Source organism: Vigna unguiculata, chromosome 10, assembly GCF_037176805.1.
Source record: "Vigna unguiculata cultivar grain cowpea cultivar isolate G323 ecotype 2 chromosome 10, ASM3717680v1, whole genome shotgun sequence".
Lineage (NCBI taxonomy): Eukaryota > Viridiplantae > Streptophyta > Magnoliopsida > Fabales > Fabaceae > Vigna > Vigna unguiculata.
Window position 1 is genome coordinate 44112745 of NC_140801.1, and position 20065 is coordinate 44132809.

The following is a 20065-nucleotide window of genomic DNA, read 5'->3' on the forward strand; positions in this document are numbered from 1 at the left end:
AGGAGAAGGATGAGAGGGAAAACTAAATAACAATATTTACTAACGAAAAAGAAAATCATCGATAAATACTCACCCATATTTACTATCGAATTTAGACCGTCGGTAGTTGTCAACGAATTTTTGACTGTTGATAATTACCGATTTTTTTTTATCTATTAGTATAATTTATTGACAAACATTTACTGACATATTTTTGTTATTGATAATATCAATTTTCTTGTAATGTAACTGTAGTTAAGAATTGTCTAAAACATAACTTTAGTTAATATTGGTTGAAAGAGAACTCTGACTAACATGAATTGAAAATAATCCCAACATGAAAAAATATATTTGACATCAACCAAAAGGATTAAAAATGTTCTTTGTAATCAAATTATTATATTGTATTTTGTTTATAACTTGAATTATAAATTTAGTATTTAGTCGTGTAATTTATGAAAATCATGTAAAATATCATCTTCAAAGACGATGTTTTCCATGCCTTTCACAAAATGTATGAATGAAATATATGTTATAATTTAATTATGAATGAAACACTTTTCTTTTTTATAATAGTCGTAACAAATAACATATTTAACCCAAAAAATATAATATTAATAAAAAATACTTTGACTTGAAAAATAACTATCTTAACATCACCAATAAACTAATTTTAACTATGTCAACTTGAAAAGTAACCATGATTAATTTTAGTCTAAAAGAAACTTTCAACTTATAAAAACATATTGAGATTATGACACTTGATCAAGCTAATAATATTTTGTGTTGAGAAGATAATAAATATAAATTAAAAATTATATAAAATTTTAGATTAAATTTGAAATTTTCTAAGAAATTAAATTTCTAAAATTTTTGAAATAATTTCAATTTCTTTTCAAAGCATTTACACTATTTTATTGTTTTCTTTTTTCTGTAAAATTCAACCAGTTTCTTAAAATTCCCTGTCGAAAAAGGTCAACAGTATACTAAACAAATTCAATATTGACCTTATTTTTGGATATTATTTATGCGATTGTTAAATTTGATACAACTTACACTAACAAATCCTATTTCTCTTCCACAAAATTCTATATATAATGATTTAGAATCATTACTTTTAAGAATGAAAATATTAAATGTTGTATTTTCTTTTTTTCTCAAGACACTTCTTATGTCTTTGTCATTGATATTTTATATTTTCAAGACCCCTCAATTTCTTTGCTAATATCGTCTTTAATGTTAACTTTTTTAATTTCAACTTTCTTAAATATGTTAATTTCATGTTTTTGAATTGTTTTCCCCAAATTTAAATTGTTTGTACTTCCACTCTTAATTGCAACTGCTTCTTGTTTTTAGTTTATTTCTTTAAATTAATTACCTCTACCAATATATCAATCGTTCACCGAAATAGTACACTTTTTTTTTTTTTTTAATTTTCGAATTGGGTTATCAGGGAACAAATTATGTGAAAGAAAATGGCTGGAAAAAAAATAGAAAAGAATTATTAGAAAACTGAAATTTAAACTGATTTTTTTTTTCATTAAAAGAAAAGAGAGGAAGAGATTTTCGAAAAATCCAATATGCAAAAAACAAAAGTTCAAAATTCAGTTCTTTGAAGTCGAATTCTGACTTTAAAAAAATTCATGCAAATATTTGGCACAATATGCTGCCTAGGTTCATTTTAGGTCCAAGTGTGCTATTTGGGTGAAAAAATCACTTATAATATATTGTAATTTTAGATTTTTTAAATTTTATTTTAAAGAAATAAATAAAAAAATTATTTTAAAAAAATAAAATCAATACTCAACTTTATATATACACTGTAATTATAACTTTTTAGATCGCTGAAAAGAAAATTAATTTATATTGTCTAAAATAAATTCACTTTTTGTACCTAAGCAAATTTAGAGGTTGAGAATTTTGATCCTTTTTCGATCTAATCTTATCAGTAGGCAACAAAAAAGGATTTGACTTTTTTCAAATACAACTTCAAAACCACTTGTGAAATTATTTTCTCTTCCCAAAAACAACACAATACATTTAATTTCTTCTTTGTTCATTTAGTTTCATATTTATTTGGCCATAGTTTGGTCCCATAGTTTGAAGTTTGAAGTTTTGTTTTTAGCGGCAAGTAGCTTGGAGTATTACAACATCCTTAAAGACATGAAAGAGAAAAAGAATTAAAAAGGTAGATAAGTCGTTTTGACTTGATAGAAAATTGAAGGAATCACTTAATGTTCATCACTTAAATTATTTTATAAACCAAAAAGGACAAAACAAACTAAACTAAGAAGGTGTTACTCATGGTGTCATCATTTGCTGGTTTGTCTGAATGACAATGTTTTTTATTTATATTATTTATAATTCATATATAGTTAATATATGAAGATGTGGAAGACTCTAACAATTTGCATAAAATTAATTATGTGTCATACTCCACAACTTGCTAACCCTAAAGTTGATACCATTATATATTTGTGTGTTGTTGTTAAGAATAATAAATAAATTCAATGGGTTAAGTATAGTTTGGCTAGCTAGGAGTTTGGCAGAAAATTCTTTGTAGGCAATTATTTTTTACAAGATTATAAAATTCACAGGTATTTTCTATAAATTTATTGCGAAAAGTCTTTTATACAAAATATTTTGCAAAAAAGTTGACAATAATTTTTTGTAAATTTTTTTTCATAACAAAATTTATAAGTATTTTCTAAAAAAATTCAAAATAAAATTGACAAAAAAATATGAATTTTGTTAGTAGTGATATTTATATAATTCTTATGTGTAAATTTTTTAATTGTTATTTTTTATCCTTATTATAAAATAAGGTAAGTTTAATATTAAAAATAAAATACCAGTTAATGTAATTAAGGCAAAATATGTGTTTTAAATTATGGTGGTTAACTTTTAGTTAGGTATTTTGATTAACTAATATTTTATTTATTTAATATAAATAAAGTATTATGCATATTTTTTTATTCAATAATTTACTCTCTTTTTTATTGAAAACCAGTGTAATTTGTTTAGATTTTTACAATTTAATTATAGTATTTTTGTTTCAATAATATAACTTCGAATGATTGTAATGATTTATTTTTTAAATTAGATATTTAATTTCTAAGAAAAAGAATAGTAAAATATGTTTTAAACATTTTAGAATTACTAATCATATTATATTAAAATTATTTATAACTTTTTTTTTATCTTTACACAAGTTCAAACTACTATAAAATAATTTATTCATAATATTTTTTTCGTTAATGGTTTTTACATATAAAATGATAACTATATAACTATAAAGTAAAAACTATACGAAATAGTTTCCTTTAAATAAAATTGTATAAACAAAAAATATTTATTATCCTAAAGAACAAAATGAAAAGTATTAAAAAGTATAAAACTACAAGTAATAATTTATTTATATAAAATTTTTAATATACTACTTAATTGAATGAAAACAAATAAAATCTATTTATATGGAGTAAAAACACTTTCAAATTTTTACGAAAATAAAATTAACATTATATACATTATTTTTGTTAAACAAAAATGAAAATGATAATTCAAAAGGATAACTACATCATTATGTCCTCTTAATTAATTAATTAATCTATGGAGTATAGTGAGGATAACATTAAATATGAAATATTCAATCCCGAAGTGTTGATTTGACCAACTCAAAATTTAAGTGATGAAACATAGGAAAATAATTATTCAATTAATGTATTTGGCGGCTAAATAATGAATTTGTTTGTATGTATATAAAGTGGTGTAGAATATTCAAACATAAACAAATGATTTGTAAGTATATAAAGTTTTTTTCTTCTGGTAGTCGTTGGTGCTATACAATTTAACTAATTATGCTCATGCATTTTTTTAATCATTAATTTTTTTATTATTATAAAAATATTTTATGATTTATCTTACAATACTACAATAATATAAAATAATATTGGAATAACATATTTTTTTTCTTTTCTAAAATAATGATTTGTTTGCGAACAATACGTATGTTTTTGAAAAAATTGTTGCACAGACTATAGAAAAAAGATCTCTGGACAATTAATTTTTAATAGATTTGATTATGAAGACAGGAATGACTAGTTAAATTTATCTAGCATGCTGAAATTTAAATATTTGATTAGTTGTGTTAAAATATTTATGAAATAGAAAAGTTTAATCATTCAGATATTTTTTTTAAGAGATTTATTTATTAAGGAAGAGAATAATATAATCTATTAATCATATTTGCGCATGGGTATTGTATATCTAGATATGAGTGTTCACATATACATAGTTTTGATAGAAAAAGATGATTTCTATTAGGAATGATAAGGGAGGTGGGTGTGAGTATAGGTTTGACTAACACCTCTTTATTTTTAAAATTAAAACTCATATCCATCGTTATCTATATAATTAATTAATGGAACTTTTGTTTCATTCCTAACTTACTTTATTAGAGAATAGTTACATGTATTTGTTACAATTCTTTGTTGTTTTAAATATTAATTAAATATTTGTTTAATAAGAATTCAAAATTTAAGCAAAACTGTAATATTATTAAATATTTAATATTAAAAGGATATGTTAAATATCAAGAAAGAAATTAAAATTATATAAATGTCAAATAAGAGTATCAAGTAATAATTGAAACAAAGTCAAATAATTATTTAAATGATAAAAATATCAAATATGTATTATAGAAATAAGTTATGAAATTAAAGACTTAAAATTAAAACGTTTTACTAATTTAAAATGGGATCAAAGATGAGGATAAAATTAAGTATAAGGTATGGAGATGAGACAAATATATAAAAACTCATCATATCTCCATATCCAATATGGATAATTAGGTGTACCTATATCCATACTAGATTATTTGTGAAAATTGGGATATGTTTTAAAAATATCGTCAGACACAATTTCCTTTGTCATTCTTAATCTTTACTAGTTTAGGGTTATAATGACACCTCCAATTTGATGATCAAAGTTTTTTTGTAGATGTGTAAGTTTGAACTTCATGTGGTAAAAGCTACATTTTGTATAAGTGTTGTTTCGAGTAGTTGGAATTTTAATTAAATGAAGTTAGTTAAATTTTGATAATATATTGGGGTTGAGGATTTGTACCTGGTAGATGTGACCTAGTAATGATGGTGAATTTTTGGTAAAGAATATATTCATATGAATTTATTTGTTGGTTGTATTTTTGAGATGTATGTATAAACATAGATATGAGCAGTGGCGGAACTTGCTCAATATTTATAGAGGTGCCAAAATACACTTAAAATTTATATATTTAATTATGGATCCGTAAGATTATTGAACTCAATAATAATTGAATCAATACTAAAATTTTTAGTTATATTTTGTTTTTAATATAAATAATCATATGGTCAGCAAAAAAAATCATCTTCCGTTTTATTTTGCAATCTTATTTTGATAATTTTCACTATAGAAAATTATCTTTCTGATATAGTTGTATAAACAAGAAGAGTTAAAATAAGACGAGACAGATTAAAAAATCAAACAAATAGATGCAATTGACTTCCTATTTTTGTCAAAGATTGATTTTGTCTATTTTCTTCCTCACGGTAGCTTCCATTTTATCACTTTTAAATAATTTATTTATTCTTTTATTTCTTCATCAATATACTTATGTTTTAAAAAAAATACTAAAAGATAATTTATCATAATGTAAATAAAAATTGCGATACGTAATTAATAAAAGAAAAATATATGATAATCAAGTCACAATTAAAAACCAGTTATTAAAAAACACTTGGTGCATTGCTTTTTCTTCTATATTTATAAAAATGAATATACCAAATGCTCGTAAGATAAAAAATAATATTAATTATTAAACTAATATTTTACTGTCAATTGAAAAAAATTACTTTTTTCTTCATTAATAGAATAAAGCATACAAAAACAGAACACAAAATAATGATTTTGTGTTCAAGTTTCTTTTTTTTCTTCATAAACAAAAGAAAACAAAACAAGTAAAAGTTTAAAGTGGGTACAATATGTGAGAAACTCAAAAAACAGTGAGAGAAAAAATAAAAAATATCTTAATAAATTTATTTATTTTTTATTAAATTTAATTTATGCTTTATTATTTATTAACATTAAATGTTATATTTTATAAAATAAATAAAAAGATACCTATTTTAATTTTTATCAATTCTCAATATATATTTTTATTATTTAAAAAATTCAAAAAAATTAAATTTCTTATACATAATTAATAAAATAAAAAATAAAACAATTTTCATATAACATTAAAAAAATTTCAAAAAAGGTTTGGGGGGGCCAAGACTTCCCCCTGTCCCTTCGTTGGTCCGCCAATGGATATGAGGTATTAATGATGATTTTTTGTTTGGGAACTTGTTTATACTTTTCGGTAGAAATTCATGTAGTAAGGTAAATAAGAAATTGTACATGTTTTACTTTTGAGAAAAATGTAAGTAGTTTTAGAATGGAAATTTGAATGTTTTAAAATAAGTTTGATTGATTTGGACAATAGAGAAATTATGTGAATGGATCTTGTTAGTAGGGTTTGGGATTGTCAAATATAATTATATACACTTTTGCATGAAAATTGATACTTGAACTTGGTATACATTGATGATTTGTAATTTGTTGATGGTTAAATTGTCAAATTTGATATGTTTGGTTGAGTTTTGAATTATCCATAAATACAATTTTTTTAATCATAAGTTTAATGGATCTAAAAATCACCCAACACCTTTGAAGTTATGAGAAAAAAAGTTTATGTGAAGACTGAATTATAAGGAAAAATTGTGTTTAATGGCCAAATTTTATGTAGTGTGACTATTGAGAGAGATTTTTATGACTTAACTTGGAATATGAAAAAGAATAAATTCTTACAAGTCAGAAATTTATCATCATATGAGTAAATAATGTTTTTTGTCTCTAATTATGAAAGACAACAATAGTGTGATAAAGATATGATATATCTTCTGTTTTTAATTCAATTGATATAGAGATAGCATATATTTTATTTCTCTTTGTTATCAAATATTTTGTATTATGATGATATATTATGTTTTTTTTCTTATATTGTGGGATAATGTACTCTATATATATTGGACAAGTTTCTAATAGATTAATATGAAAGCTCTCATTGAGTTGCTCTTCATCAAACACCTCTTGTAGACATTTTTCCTTCTCATGGCTTATACATATCTAACATATCATAGCTAATAGCCTTCCACATTTTCTCCTTTCTTGTTGATTGTCTGTCATGGGAATCCTACTTCATCTTCTGGTTCTCCCACAAATTTTGTGAAAGGACTGTTTTCTCATGGTTTTGCTTTCTAATGGTGTCGACTTTCTCACGATGTCGACTTTAGGATGCCTACCTTGAAAAGGGTGATAAAGATATCATATATCTTCTAGTTTTAATTCTATTGATATCATATTATCTTCTAGTTTTAATTGTATTGATATAGAGATATCATATATTTTATTTCTGTTTATTATTAGATATTTTGTATTATGATGACATATTATGTTTATTTTTTTCCTCATATTATAAGATATTGTACTCTATATATTATATAAGTTTCTAATAGATTAATATGAAAACTCTCATTGAGTTGCTCTTCATCAAACATCTCTTATGGGTATTTATGAGTATTTATGAGTATTTTTTCTTCTCATGACTTATACATATTTAATAATAATGTGACAGGTGCAAATGTGAAACTATATATAAATGTGATTTCATCAAACATATAATGTGATGTCAAACATATAATGTGATGATATAGATAAATATGAGTGTAATACTTCTTAGATGTAGAAAGTGATATCTTTAAATTTTGACATATAATGGATACACGTTTTGATTAGTTATATATTAGTTAAGATATGCTTGTGAACTTTTTTAATTACTAATTTATTCCTTTCAGATGATATAATTACAATAATAGTATTCTTGCACCAAATAATAATCTTGAAGATGAGAATAAGTTACTTAAAATGAGTTGATTTTTTTATTGATTTTTTTAATGATGTTTGTAACTATTTTAAAACAAAAAGACTTAATTGTTTAGAGCTTGAAATGTGGTGGGATGTTAGAAAGATAAAGAAGAAAAGGAATTCACGAAATTAAAGTTGAAATAAGAAAAAAAAAAGTGAAATGAACACAATGCTATAGACTAAAACTAAATCAGCATAAAGAAAAATAGGAAAATGCAACATTTGTAACTAGCCAATTCACTCAAACGATTAAAATGAGAAATATTCTTTTTAAGGAGACAAAAATAATAAAATTGACTGAGGAATGTATTTCCTCTAATACGAATCAATGCATTTGCAAAGGTATTAGAAACATGTCCATAACATATATTTTATATTTTTCTATTAATCGATCTAACATACTCGTGTAATGCAAAAACTAAATTATACCATGTCACCATTTACATTTTTTCTAAGGAGGATTTTCGTGATTATGAAATTTATAATTATTTTAATCTGAGAAATAACAATTGTGATGTGAGTTTAAGTTACTGAATTTTTCTGGAGCAGAACTTTTACCTTTTCTCTACTACCATACATTAATCAATGGAGGAAAGTTAGGAAACAGAGATAATATTATTTTAAGGTTGATATTTGTAGATGATTGTGACCAATGTATGACGTGTCACCCTTTTCAACTTGCTAAATTATAATATTCTTACTTTGGTTTCTTATAATCTTGTATTGAATTTGTATGGTATATTATTATGCTTTCTCATTCACTCCTTTCTATACATTGTTTTAGTTTTTTTTTCTTATTTTTTACAAATTGAACTAATGATTGAAAGCGTATATAGTTTTGGATCAAATCGGGAAAGATTTTTTATTGGTTAGTACTTAATTTTTACAATTTGTAGTTTAATAAGAAAGTGAGTACAATCTAACTTGTTTGATTGAACCAAACTAACCCAATTTTATTTAACCAAATTTGACATCGTGGATCCAGATTAACTCTATCTTAACTTGAATTAATATGACACATTTGAACTTGATCTAACATTGTCCAAACGTGAATCTAACTCAATTTAGTCCAACGTTGACCTGACTCAAATTGGTTCGATGTGGGTCCAACCATCACTAAACCAAAGACTGGTTCTACTTGACTCAACATATTGTAGGTTGACTCAACTCAACCCGAGATGGACACAATTGATTCGGTCCTATGTGGACCCAACTAGACTCGACCCAACATTGGCTTGACCGACTCAATCCAATGAGGCTCGCCTCCACTTGACCTAACACATATACAACTCTACTAGATTCAGCACAAGCTTGACTCAACTAGGACCATGATTGACCCAACTAGACTCAATGCTAACATGACTCGACTAGAGATGGGCTTGACTTAACTTCGCATGATGTAAAATTTGCTATAACTTGCGGGTTTAGCTCAATTTGAATATAGTCGGCCTGACACGGACCCTACTTGCTCTAATTTGAGGTGGGTTTGACTCGAATTGGCTTGAAGTGTATCCAACTCAATTGTACATGAGGTGGGTCTAACTTGATTGAACCTGACATGAGCCTAATGTGGGCTTAACTTAATGCAATCCATCATGGACCTAACTCTGCTTGGTCTGAGTGGACCCAATTTGATGGGGCTCACATGAGTCTAACTTGATTTGACTCGACTTGATTGGGCTTGAGTGAGTCTTACTCAACTTAACCTGCGATACGCCCGACTCACTTTGACTAAAGGTGTGACCAACTCAACACCGACTCTCATAGATCGACCCATGGGTTGACCCTTACCCATGGGGCTTTTGTTGTTATTTTGGCCATGTGAACTTTTTCTTTTGTTCACTTTTTGACCTTGTGGACTTTTCTAGTCTTGACCTGTGTGGATCATGATCAAGCCCAATGAACTAGGCCAAATTGATAGGTTTAAGAAAATGTTAGACTATATAGGATTATGATTGTCCTTAGTGGTGGGTGCCTAGTATAATAACTTGCATTAAAGGTAAGATAATTCTTCTATTTTAATGGAAGTCACCTTTAATATAATGAAATAACTAGTGTAAATAAATTAACTACATAGATAAACCACACTTGTAAGAAAAACGTAGCATATGCTTACTTGGTGACATTTTTGAAAATATTGTCAAAGTATAGGCTACGATTTAGATAAAATCAAAGCATATACTAGTATAGACTATGACTTTATCTAAATTGTGTCCTATACTTCCCTGAATAGAGTTATTTTCTTCATTTTTTACTTGCCCACGAGAGTTCCTATTGCCTTTTGCCACTACAAACTAGTCGTTTTTCTCTTGTATCCCAAAAGGTAATCTTTTTCTTGTTTGGTCTTCTTGGCTTTTGTTTGGAAGCACCCGTGAGTGGTTGCATTCGGGTTCCTCCTTTTGATGCAAGAGTCTCCTACATAAGTCTATTTTAATAAAAATAGGCCAAGGCTCCTGAGAACCGTAACTTATTAAAAATTATATGTCTCGATTTTGAACTATAATAGAAAATGATTGTTTTATACTATAGTAATAGACTACAATTTTTTTAACCATATTTTATCATCTAAAATAACCAAAAATATTTTTGCTGCAACAGTGAATCGGTGATTTTTATAAAAGTAAATTCTATGTAATACAAATTCAAGATGAAATATTGAAGAATATATTAAGTTTAAAAAGAAGGAGAATTTCAAAGAATGGTTGTCTTTACTTAATGTGGCTTCATCAGTTCGTATAAGCTTAAATTAACAAAAAAACATTTAATATTGGATATGTAAGTTTCTAGTATGAATTCTTGTCAATATAAAAAAAAGAAATCAATGCCAAAATAGTTATATAATGATGAAAAGTGGGGTCAAGCCGGCCCAACAACCTAGACGGGTCGGGTCGGGCTGGGTTGGCGAACTTGACGGGCATGATTGGCCTATATGGGTTGTCAGGCTGATCAAGCCTGTCTGGATCGTCGGGTCAACCCAACCTAGGCTATATGAGTTTCCCAATTGGTCCGGCTCGGCTTAGTCGTCAGGTTAGCTCGACCCATTTGGGTCTTCGAGTCCATTTCCAAATTTATCATGAACTCAAAACATAATTAAGCCTAAAATAAATATTTTTAAAATGAAATTTTATCTCACAATAAATTCAATTATTTTATCCAAACAAGAAATTGAAATGTAAGGTATTTTAATTTCTTTATCCAAACAAGTTATTTAGAAAATGAAGGAAATTTAATTGCATGCAATTCAAATACAATGCATTTTAATTTCTTAACATTATTGAAATGCTTCGTCTAAATACAAGATTAAAGTATAAACTAGGACTAAATCAACCAATAAATTTGCATTCTAACACGAATATAAATAAGAAAATAAGAAAATAAAGAAGTGATATAAAATATAAAACAAAATGTGTATTCAAATTGTTGTTATACATATTTTTACTACTCATTATTTTTGCAATAAAAATATGAATAGTAATAATAATAAGATAATAATGATAATAAAGATTAAATAGTTTTAGTCTTTAAATTTTGACACAAAATTAAAATTTATTTATGTTCTAAACTTTGATATATATATTTTTCTGAAATTTTAAAAGTGAATAGATATAATTCTTATAATCTAACTGAATTAAATTTTTTTGATGTGTTAGAAAGACATTTTAAATTGATCTTTAAATTACTTACACTATTTAACACATTCCAACTCATATATCAATTTAGAACACTATAGTTATCACCTAAAATAAATTTAATGTCATTAAATTACAAAAATTATGTCTATTATTTTTAAAATTTGTGAATTAAAATATATCAAAATTCAAAACATAAATAAATTTTAGTTTCACGTCTAAATCTAAAAATAGTAATTGTTTTTAAAAAATTGCTATATTTAATATTACATTAAAAATATAATAAAAATAGTTGAGTTGTGTTGGGTATTGGGCTCCCTTCCTATGTGGAGAAAAGGCCCAAAATTTGAGAAGCCCATGTCTCACTTAAACCTAGTGGAGAGGAGGCTATAAAATAAAGAGAGAGGCAGAACAATAGAGTCAGAATACACTGAAAGCCCTAACACATAGAGGGAGAGGTAGAGGGAAAATTCTGTTCACGTTTTTCATAGAGCTGTCGCAGTAAATTCGGCGCTGCGGATTCGTTCACCGTTGGATCGGGCTGAAATTTTTACAGCAGGTTCGGAACTCATTGCTCTTCATTCTGACCGGTCGGATCTTTGATACGAGGTCTGAGTTGGGAGATATTAATTTCGCACTGCAGCAGTGATTTGTAGAGGTTTTCCCCTCTTGTTCTTCTCTATTTGAAAGCTTTGTTGCTTTGTTATTTGGTTGGGTGTTGGCACTAATTTGTGCTATTGATTGAGACTCTTTTGTAATCTTGTTGATCATAGTGGAGCTATTTCTTTGGTCTGGACGACTCGTGGTTTTTACCCTTGATTTGAGGGGTTTTCCACGTTAAAAATCTTGGTGCCTTTATTTGTGCTTTTGGTGATTTATTATTGCTGCTCTTTGATTATTGCTCCTCATAGATTCTTGCAAGTTAGGGGAAATTATATCCGCTGCATTCTCTGGTATATTGTTTATTGTTGTTTTCCCCATCAGAGTGGCATCAGAGCTCTTGGTTGGGCTATATTTACTTGCTTGAATGATGGAGGCAAATGCAAAGATGGTTGCTTTGAATGGTACAAATTATCATTTGTGGAAGGGCAAGATGAAAGATTTATTATTTGTCAAGAAATTGCATCTTCCGGTCTTTACTACACAGAAGCCAGATTCTATGTCTGAAGAAGAATGGGACTTTGAGCACCAACAGGTATGTGGTTTTATTCGGCAATATGTTGAAGATAATGTTTATAATCATATTGCTAATGAGACACATGCCAGAGCTTTGTGGGAGAAGATTGAGTCTTTGTATGCTTCTAAGTCGGGCAATAATAAATTGTATTTGTTAAATTGCTTGATGAATTTGAGGTACAGGGAGAATTCTTCTATTTCTGATCACTTAAATGAGTTTCAAGGGCTCCTAGATCAATTGTCAGGAATGGGCATAAAGTTTGATGACGAAGTTATGGGATTATGGTTGCTTAATACTCTACCAGAGTCTTGGGAGGTATTTCGGGTTTCAATTACAAACTCTGCCTCGAATGGTGTTGTTTCTTTTCAGATGGCAAAGAGCGGTGCTCTTAATGAAGAGATGAGAAGGAAGGCACATGGTTCTTCATCTCAGTCTGAGATGCTTGTTACAGAAGCTAGGGGGAGAAGTCAGAAAAAGGAACATAAAGGTGGTAGAGAGAAGAGTAGGAGCAAGTCCAAGTCAAGATACAAGAATTTAGAGTGCCATTTTTGTCATAAAACTGGGCACATTCAGAAATACTGTTTTAAGTGGAAAAAGGAGAACAAAGACAAGAAGGGCAAACAAAGAGAGAATGATCATGATGATGATGATCGTGTCACTACTGCTACAGATGGTGATCTTGTTCTTCTTCGTGACTTTGAGTCCATTAATCTTGTATCTGATGAGAGCATGTGGATTATTGATAGTGGTGCTACACTGCATGTTACACCTAGGAAGGAGTTCTTCACATCTTACACTTCTGGTGATTTTGGAGTGTTGAAGATGGGTAATGATGGTGAGTCTAAAGTGATTGGTGTTGGTGATGTTTGCCTGCAAACCAACATGGGAGTGCAGTTGTTGCTTAAAGGAGTCAAACATGCTCCGGATGTCCGTTTTAATTTAATCTCTGTGCAGTTGCTTGATGATTGTGGTTATGACAATCACTTTGGTTCTAGTAAATGGAAGCTCACTAAAGGTAACTTGGTTATGGCCAGAGGGGAGAAACAATCTAAATTGTATTGGACTAAAGCTTTGGTTGCTAAAGACAGTGTGAATGCTATGTATATGGAGGCATCTTTGTGGCACCGAAGGCTTGGTCATATAAGTGAGAAAGGGCTTAACTGCTTAGCTAAAAAGGATGTGCTTATGGGATTGAGAAATGCAGAATTGGAGAAATGTTCTCATTGCATGGCTGGTAAACAAACCAGAGTATCTTTTAAGAAGCATCCACCCTCAAGGAAGTCAGAATTGCTTGAATTGGTGCATTCTGACGTTTGTGGCCCATTAAAGGTAAAGTCATTTAGTGGTGCACTTTACTTTGTTACTTTTATTGATGATTGTTCCAGGAAGCTATGGGTCTATGCTCTTCAGCGGAAAGGTCAAGTACTTGAAAAGTTCAAGGAATTTCATGCTATGGTTGAGAGGCAATCAGGCAAGAAGCTGAAATGCATCCGTAGTGATAATGGTGGTGAGTACCGTGGACCTTTTGATGTTTATTGCAGGCAGCATGGTATTAGACACGAGAAGACTCCTCCTAAAACTCCTCAGTTGAATGGTCTAGCGGAGAGGATGAACAGGACCTTGGTTGAAAGGGTTACATGTATGCTTTCAGAAGCAAAGTTGCCTAAGCACTTTTGGGGAGAGGCATTGCTTGCAGCTGTGCATGTTATTAATCTCAGTCCCGCAGTTGCTTTGAATACTGAGGTGCCAGACAAAATTTGGTTTGGTAAGAATGTTAGATATGATCATTTGCGTGTCTTTGGTTGCAGGGCATTTGTTCATGTTCCTAAGGATGAAAGATCCAAGTTAGATAAAAAGACAAGACAATGTATCTTTATTGGCTATGGTGAGGATGAATTTGGCTACAGGTTTTATGATCCTGTTGAGAAGAAGCTTGTTAGAAGCCGTGATGTACAATTCATGGAAGACCAGACCATTGAAGACATTGATAAGGTGGAGAAGACCACACCCGAGAAAGACAGTAATCTCACTGATGGTAATCCGATGAGGTTGCCCACTCACAATTTGGAGAATGTTGAAACGGAAGCTCAATACAATGAGCAACATGGTGATGTTGATGATCAACAGTTTGGAAGTAGAGTAGAGGTTCCAATTGATGATGCTCAAGAGGAACATGATGATGATGACGATCTTGGTGATATACCTGAATCACCTCAAGTCCAACTCAGGAGGTCTAATAGACAGAAACAACCTTCTACAAGGTATTCTTGTGATGAGTACATAACCTTGACTGATGGTGGAGAACCTGAGTGTTTTGAAGAGGCAAAGTTCATTGCTATTACTGAAGCATGCAAGGAGTTATTATGGTTGAAGAAATTCTTGCAGGAGCTTGGTTTTAGGCAAGATAACTATTCATTGTTCGTTGATAGCCAAAGTGCTATCCATCTTGGTAAGAATCCAACTTTTCATTCTAGATCCAAACATATTGATGTGAGGTATCATTGGATACGTGATGCTTTGGATGCTAAGTTGTTGGAGTTGGAAAAGGTTCATACAGATGATAATGGTGCTGATATGATGACTAAAGCATTGCCAAGAGGGAAGTTTGAAGCTTGTTGTGAGATCGCTGGTTTGGCGGTTCTCTCCACATAGTTGTGAGGGGGAGATTTGTTGGGTATTGGGCTCCCTTCCTATGTGGAGAAAAGGCCCAAAATTTGAGAAGCCCATGTCTCACTTAAACCTAGTGGAGAGGAGGCTATAAAATAAAGAGAGAGGCAGAACAATAGAGTCAGAATACACTGAAAGCCCTAACACATAGAGGGAGAGGTAGAGGGAAAATTCTGTTCACGTTTTTCATAGAGCTATCGCAGTAAATTCGGCGCTGCGGATTCGTTCACCGTTGGATCGGGCTGAAATTTTTACAGCAGGTTCGGAACTCATTGCTCTTCATTCTGACCGGTCGGATCTTTGATACGAGGTCTGAGTTGGGAGATATTAATTTCGCACTGCAGCAGTGATTTGTAGAGGTTTTCCCCTCTTGTTCTTCTCTATTTGAAAGCTTTGTTGCTTTGTTATTTGGTTGGGTGTTGGCACTAATTTGTGCTATTGATTGAGACTCTTTTGTAATCTTGTTGATCATAGTGGAGCTATTTCTTTGGTCTGGACGACTCGTGGTTTTTACCCTTGATTTGAGGGGTTTTCCACGTTAAAAATCTTGGTGCCTTTATTTGTGCTTTTGGTGATTTATTATTGCTGCTCTTTGATTATTGCTCCTCATAGATTCTTGCAAGTTAGGGGAAATTATATCCGCTGCATTCTCTGGTATATTGTTTATTGTTGTTTTCCCCATCAGAGAGTGGTGTCAATGTCTTATGTGGTTGGGCTCAGGTCTCATTGGTGTTGTTCTCCCCAGTGAAACCCCCTCCTTTATAAACCTAACAAGTGGTATCAGAGCCGATGGTTAAAATCGGTTCAAACGAGTGCAGTAAAGCCGATGGTTAAAATCGGTTCAAACGAGTGCAGTAAGGTCCCTGTATCGAAAGTCTTCCTGGCAAAGAGTTCCAGGTAAGCGTGTCCCGTTAAGATGAACGGCGGTACGAGAAGGGGTACTCGTGGTTGGGAATGCTTCCGCTGGAGGGGGAGTGTACCAATGTGGTTGAAGGGACTCACCCTTGAGGGGGAGATTGTTAGGAATCCAAGTGTGAGTCTAAGTCCCACATTGACCAGAAATGAGAAAGTAGAGCACCATATAAGGATCAAGGCCCATAAACCCATTGCCTTAAGGTTTTGGGTTGAGAGTGGTGTCAGTGTCTTATGTGGTTAGGCTCAGATCTCATTGGTGTTGTTCTCCCCAGTGAAACCCCCTCCTTTATAAACCTAACAAGTTGTTAATATGGGTAGGTAGAATATTATACCTTTACATTGTTGTTGCCAAAAAAAATGCTAAAGAAGACGATACGTGTATGAACCAAAATAAGTTAAAAAGTGTACAAGCAATGATTAGGAAGAGAAATTTCTAACAATAGAGAAATAAAATACAATAAAAATGAAAGCAGTAACAAGGAAGAAAAAAGTAACCACATATGTAATGAGTAAGAACATGAACACATGGAGTTTTTATGAATTTTATTCCCATGTACACTGTATTTTCCCTCTTGAATTTGAGGTCCATCACCCTTTAATTATTCTTATACATTGCATAGTTTTTTTCAATCACATCATCCCCCCCAAGATGGTTATAGTTCTTGTTCAAAAGTGGTTGCTTTTGCCAATATTATGGTGTTCTTTCAATCAAGTCAACTCTTCAAATGTTCCTTTTCAAACATCCAATTGACACAATTCAAATATGCAAAAGTTAAAACACATCATTATAACTATTGAAAGATGGAATGGACAATGAAGTTAAAATGTTTAATTACTATAATGAAACATAAAATTTAATCTAATTATGGTGATAATTTCGTTGGTTCCTTCAACTTTTGAAAATAATGTGGAGATGTGAGAATGAGAAATGATATTTATAACAAATATGCTATTGTTAGTATATTGATTGAGATAAGTTTTTGAAAAATGAAAAAAATATATTATTATAAAAACTAGGGTGTTCTGTACAAGTGAAATAGAAAGTATTTTTCACATAATATTGGCTCCGATGACGAACTTTTCTATATTTCGGTACAAAAAAAAGTGTTTTAAGTGGTGATATAAAATTTGGGAGAAACAAAGTTTCCCAATAATTTATATAAATATTTTTTACTTTTGACTTTTCAATCATTATAGAACAAATTTATCAATCGATGATTAAAGAATAAAAGTATTCTTATAGTATAAGTTCACTACAAGAAATTTTTTAAAGAATAATTAAGTTAAATAATTAAAAATAATTACTCATTATAACTAATTTAGATATCAATTTATAAATTAAAAATTATTAATAACTAAAAATTTTTTTCTAATAAATAAAATTTTATAATTAGCTTTTGAATTGGTAACTAATCAATATTTAAATTGGTCATTATAGGTAAACAAAATTTTATTATTAAAGAAATTGATTTCTAATTAGGAATGTGATCTATAATTAAAAAAATTGTCTCTAAATTTGTGTCCAAATATATTTTTTGTCACTTATTTTTTTTTAGTGAATACCTATATTTCAATTTCAAATATACTATAAAATTACATCATTAAGTTAATTATGATGACATTCCATATTGATGTAATTATTTTAATTTATATGTTCTTTTATTTGATTTTTTTTATCTTACAATTTGGATGTGCCAATAACGTGCTTCTCACATTTTGATTTAAATTGATTTGAGCTCCACTTGGAAGTGTTACCTCCATAGACTCATAGACTTGAATTGAGAATGGTGAGATAACGTCTTCTTCTTGGTATGGTTGAGTATAGCACGAGGACATTTCCTTATGGATAGGGTTATTGACTGTTTCATAATGAATTTTCTAAAGCAATTAATGTTTTTTCCTCATTGTACAACATTAAGGTTTACAAAGGGTAAGAAATTAAGCCATTGTTAAAAAAAAACACGTTTTATTTTAATACCATTTGGCCTCTATATGGTTGAAAAATGAACAAAATAAGGATAAGAACAAATATTAGTCAGCTGAAGATGGATATTAGGTTTTATCATCTCCAAATCAGGTAACAATGAAGGAAAAACCATGCATGAAAAGAAAAAAAAAATGAAAAAAAAAATCTATAATATATTTAAATAAATGGAAGTATATTTTTAAAAAATCCATAAAAATTGAATGCATGCATATAGATGTAGATTATTTATTCATTGGGCTCAATCTACACACGTTGAAATTGCGCAAGCAAAATGTCAACGCCCTCTCATATCTGAAATCTCTTGTATATATCAATCTTCTGAGCACACCATTTTATCAACTCACACACCTAACGCTGCCGAGTACGTCAAAGTGTACCTCTGTTCTTCCTTCAATATATCAAAATCCTCACCCAGAAACAGAAACTGATCAAGAGAACACTCTCAGACAAAGAAACACAAAGAAAGAAGAAGACACATATATATGCACACCATGAAGCTCGTTTGGTCCCCAGAAACAGCCTTAAAAGCTTACATAGACACCGTTAAATCAGTAAGCACCCTTTACATCAAGATTCAAGAACCATGTATATCGATCTGTCACACAGTTTTCTTGCTTCTTAGCTCTATATTTTCCGCTGTATGTGTGGTTGTGCAGTGATGAATTTGATAAAGGTGTGAGTTTTATAAGAAAAGATTTCATTTTTGTTATGTGGGTCGAGTTTGATTTGTTTGTTTTGCCAGTGTGAGAAATTCAAGGAATCTGGGGTACCGGAGTTGCTGTCAGCCATGGCTGCCGGATTTAACACAAAGCTCATAGTGGAATCATGGTGCTACGGTGGTCCTATAGCGGCAAGCGTAGGCTTAGCAGTTGCAGCTCGCAACACGGGTGCGAGGCACGTGTGCATAGTCCCGGATGAAAAGTCGAGGGTGCGGTACATAGAGGCTCTGGCGGAGATGGGGGTGTCTCCGCCGCCGGAGGTGGTGGCGGGGGAGGCGGAGGCGGCGGTGTCGCGGCTGGCGGGGCTGGACTTTCTGGTGGTGGATTGCAAGAGGAGGGAGTTCGCTAGGGTTCTGAGGGTGGCCAAAGTTAGTCCCAAAGGAGCGGTTTTAGCATGCAAGAATGCATGGCAGAGAAATTCGCGTGGCGGGTTCAGATGGAGCGTGGTGCTTCAGAGGGGTGTGCGAGTGGTTAGGTCGGTGTTCCTCCCCGTTGGGAAGGGTTTGGATATCGCATACATAGGTAGTAGAAGTGGTGCACCACTGCCACCTCCGCCGCAAACCACCGCTTCAAACGGTGGTACTTGCCGTTGGATCAAGCACATAGACCAACAATCAGGAGAAGAACACCTCTTCAGAGAGTGACCCATTTTGTTCATATAATAACTTAGAGCATAATTAAATAAACTATTCAGACTCCTTAAAAAATATTAACATGTTTGGTTTTCACGTTTTGATTTTCAGATATGTCTAAACCTGGTTTCTTCTGTTCAAAACGTGTTCCAAACATGTTTTTGTTTTCACGTTATGTGATTTTCAGATATATATATCAAACATGATTCTTGTGTTCGAAAAAAGAGTTTCTAAAAACATGTTATATATATATATATATATATATATATATATATATATATATATATATATATATATATATATATTTTGGTGGGTTCAGTTTGAATGTCTAAGATGAATTGTTTCTGATGAGTCTGATG

General features: G+C 30.4%; 1 protein-coding gene across 1 annotated transcript; it reads left to right on the plus strand.

The window, feature by feature from the left end:
- The first annotated feature begins 18675 nt into the window (after positions 1-18675).
- On the plus strand, positions 18676-19781 carry LOC114167271 (uncharacterized). Its single transcript, XM_028052308.2, has 2 exons — positions 18676-18906; positions 19098-19781. Exons 1-2 carry the CDS (start codon positions 18838-18840, stop codon positions 19716-19718), a joined length of 690 nt encoding a protein of 229 aa, XP_027908109.1. The 5' UTR covers positions 18676-18837; the 3' UTR covers positions 19719-19781.
- Positions 19782-20065: the final 284 nt, after the last annotated feature.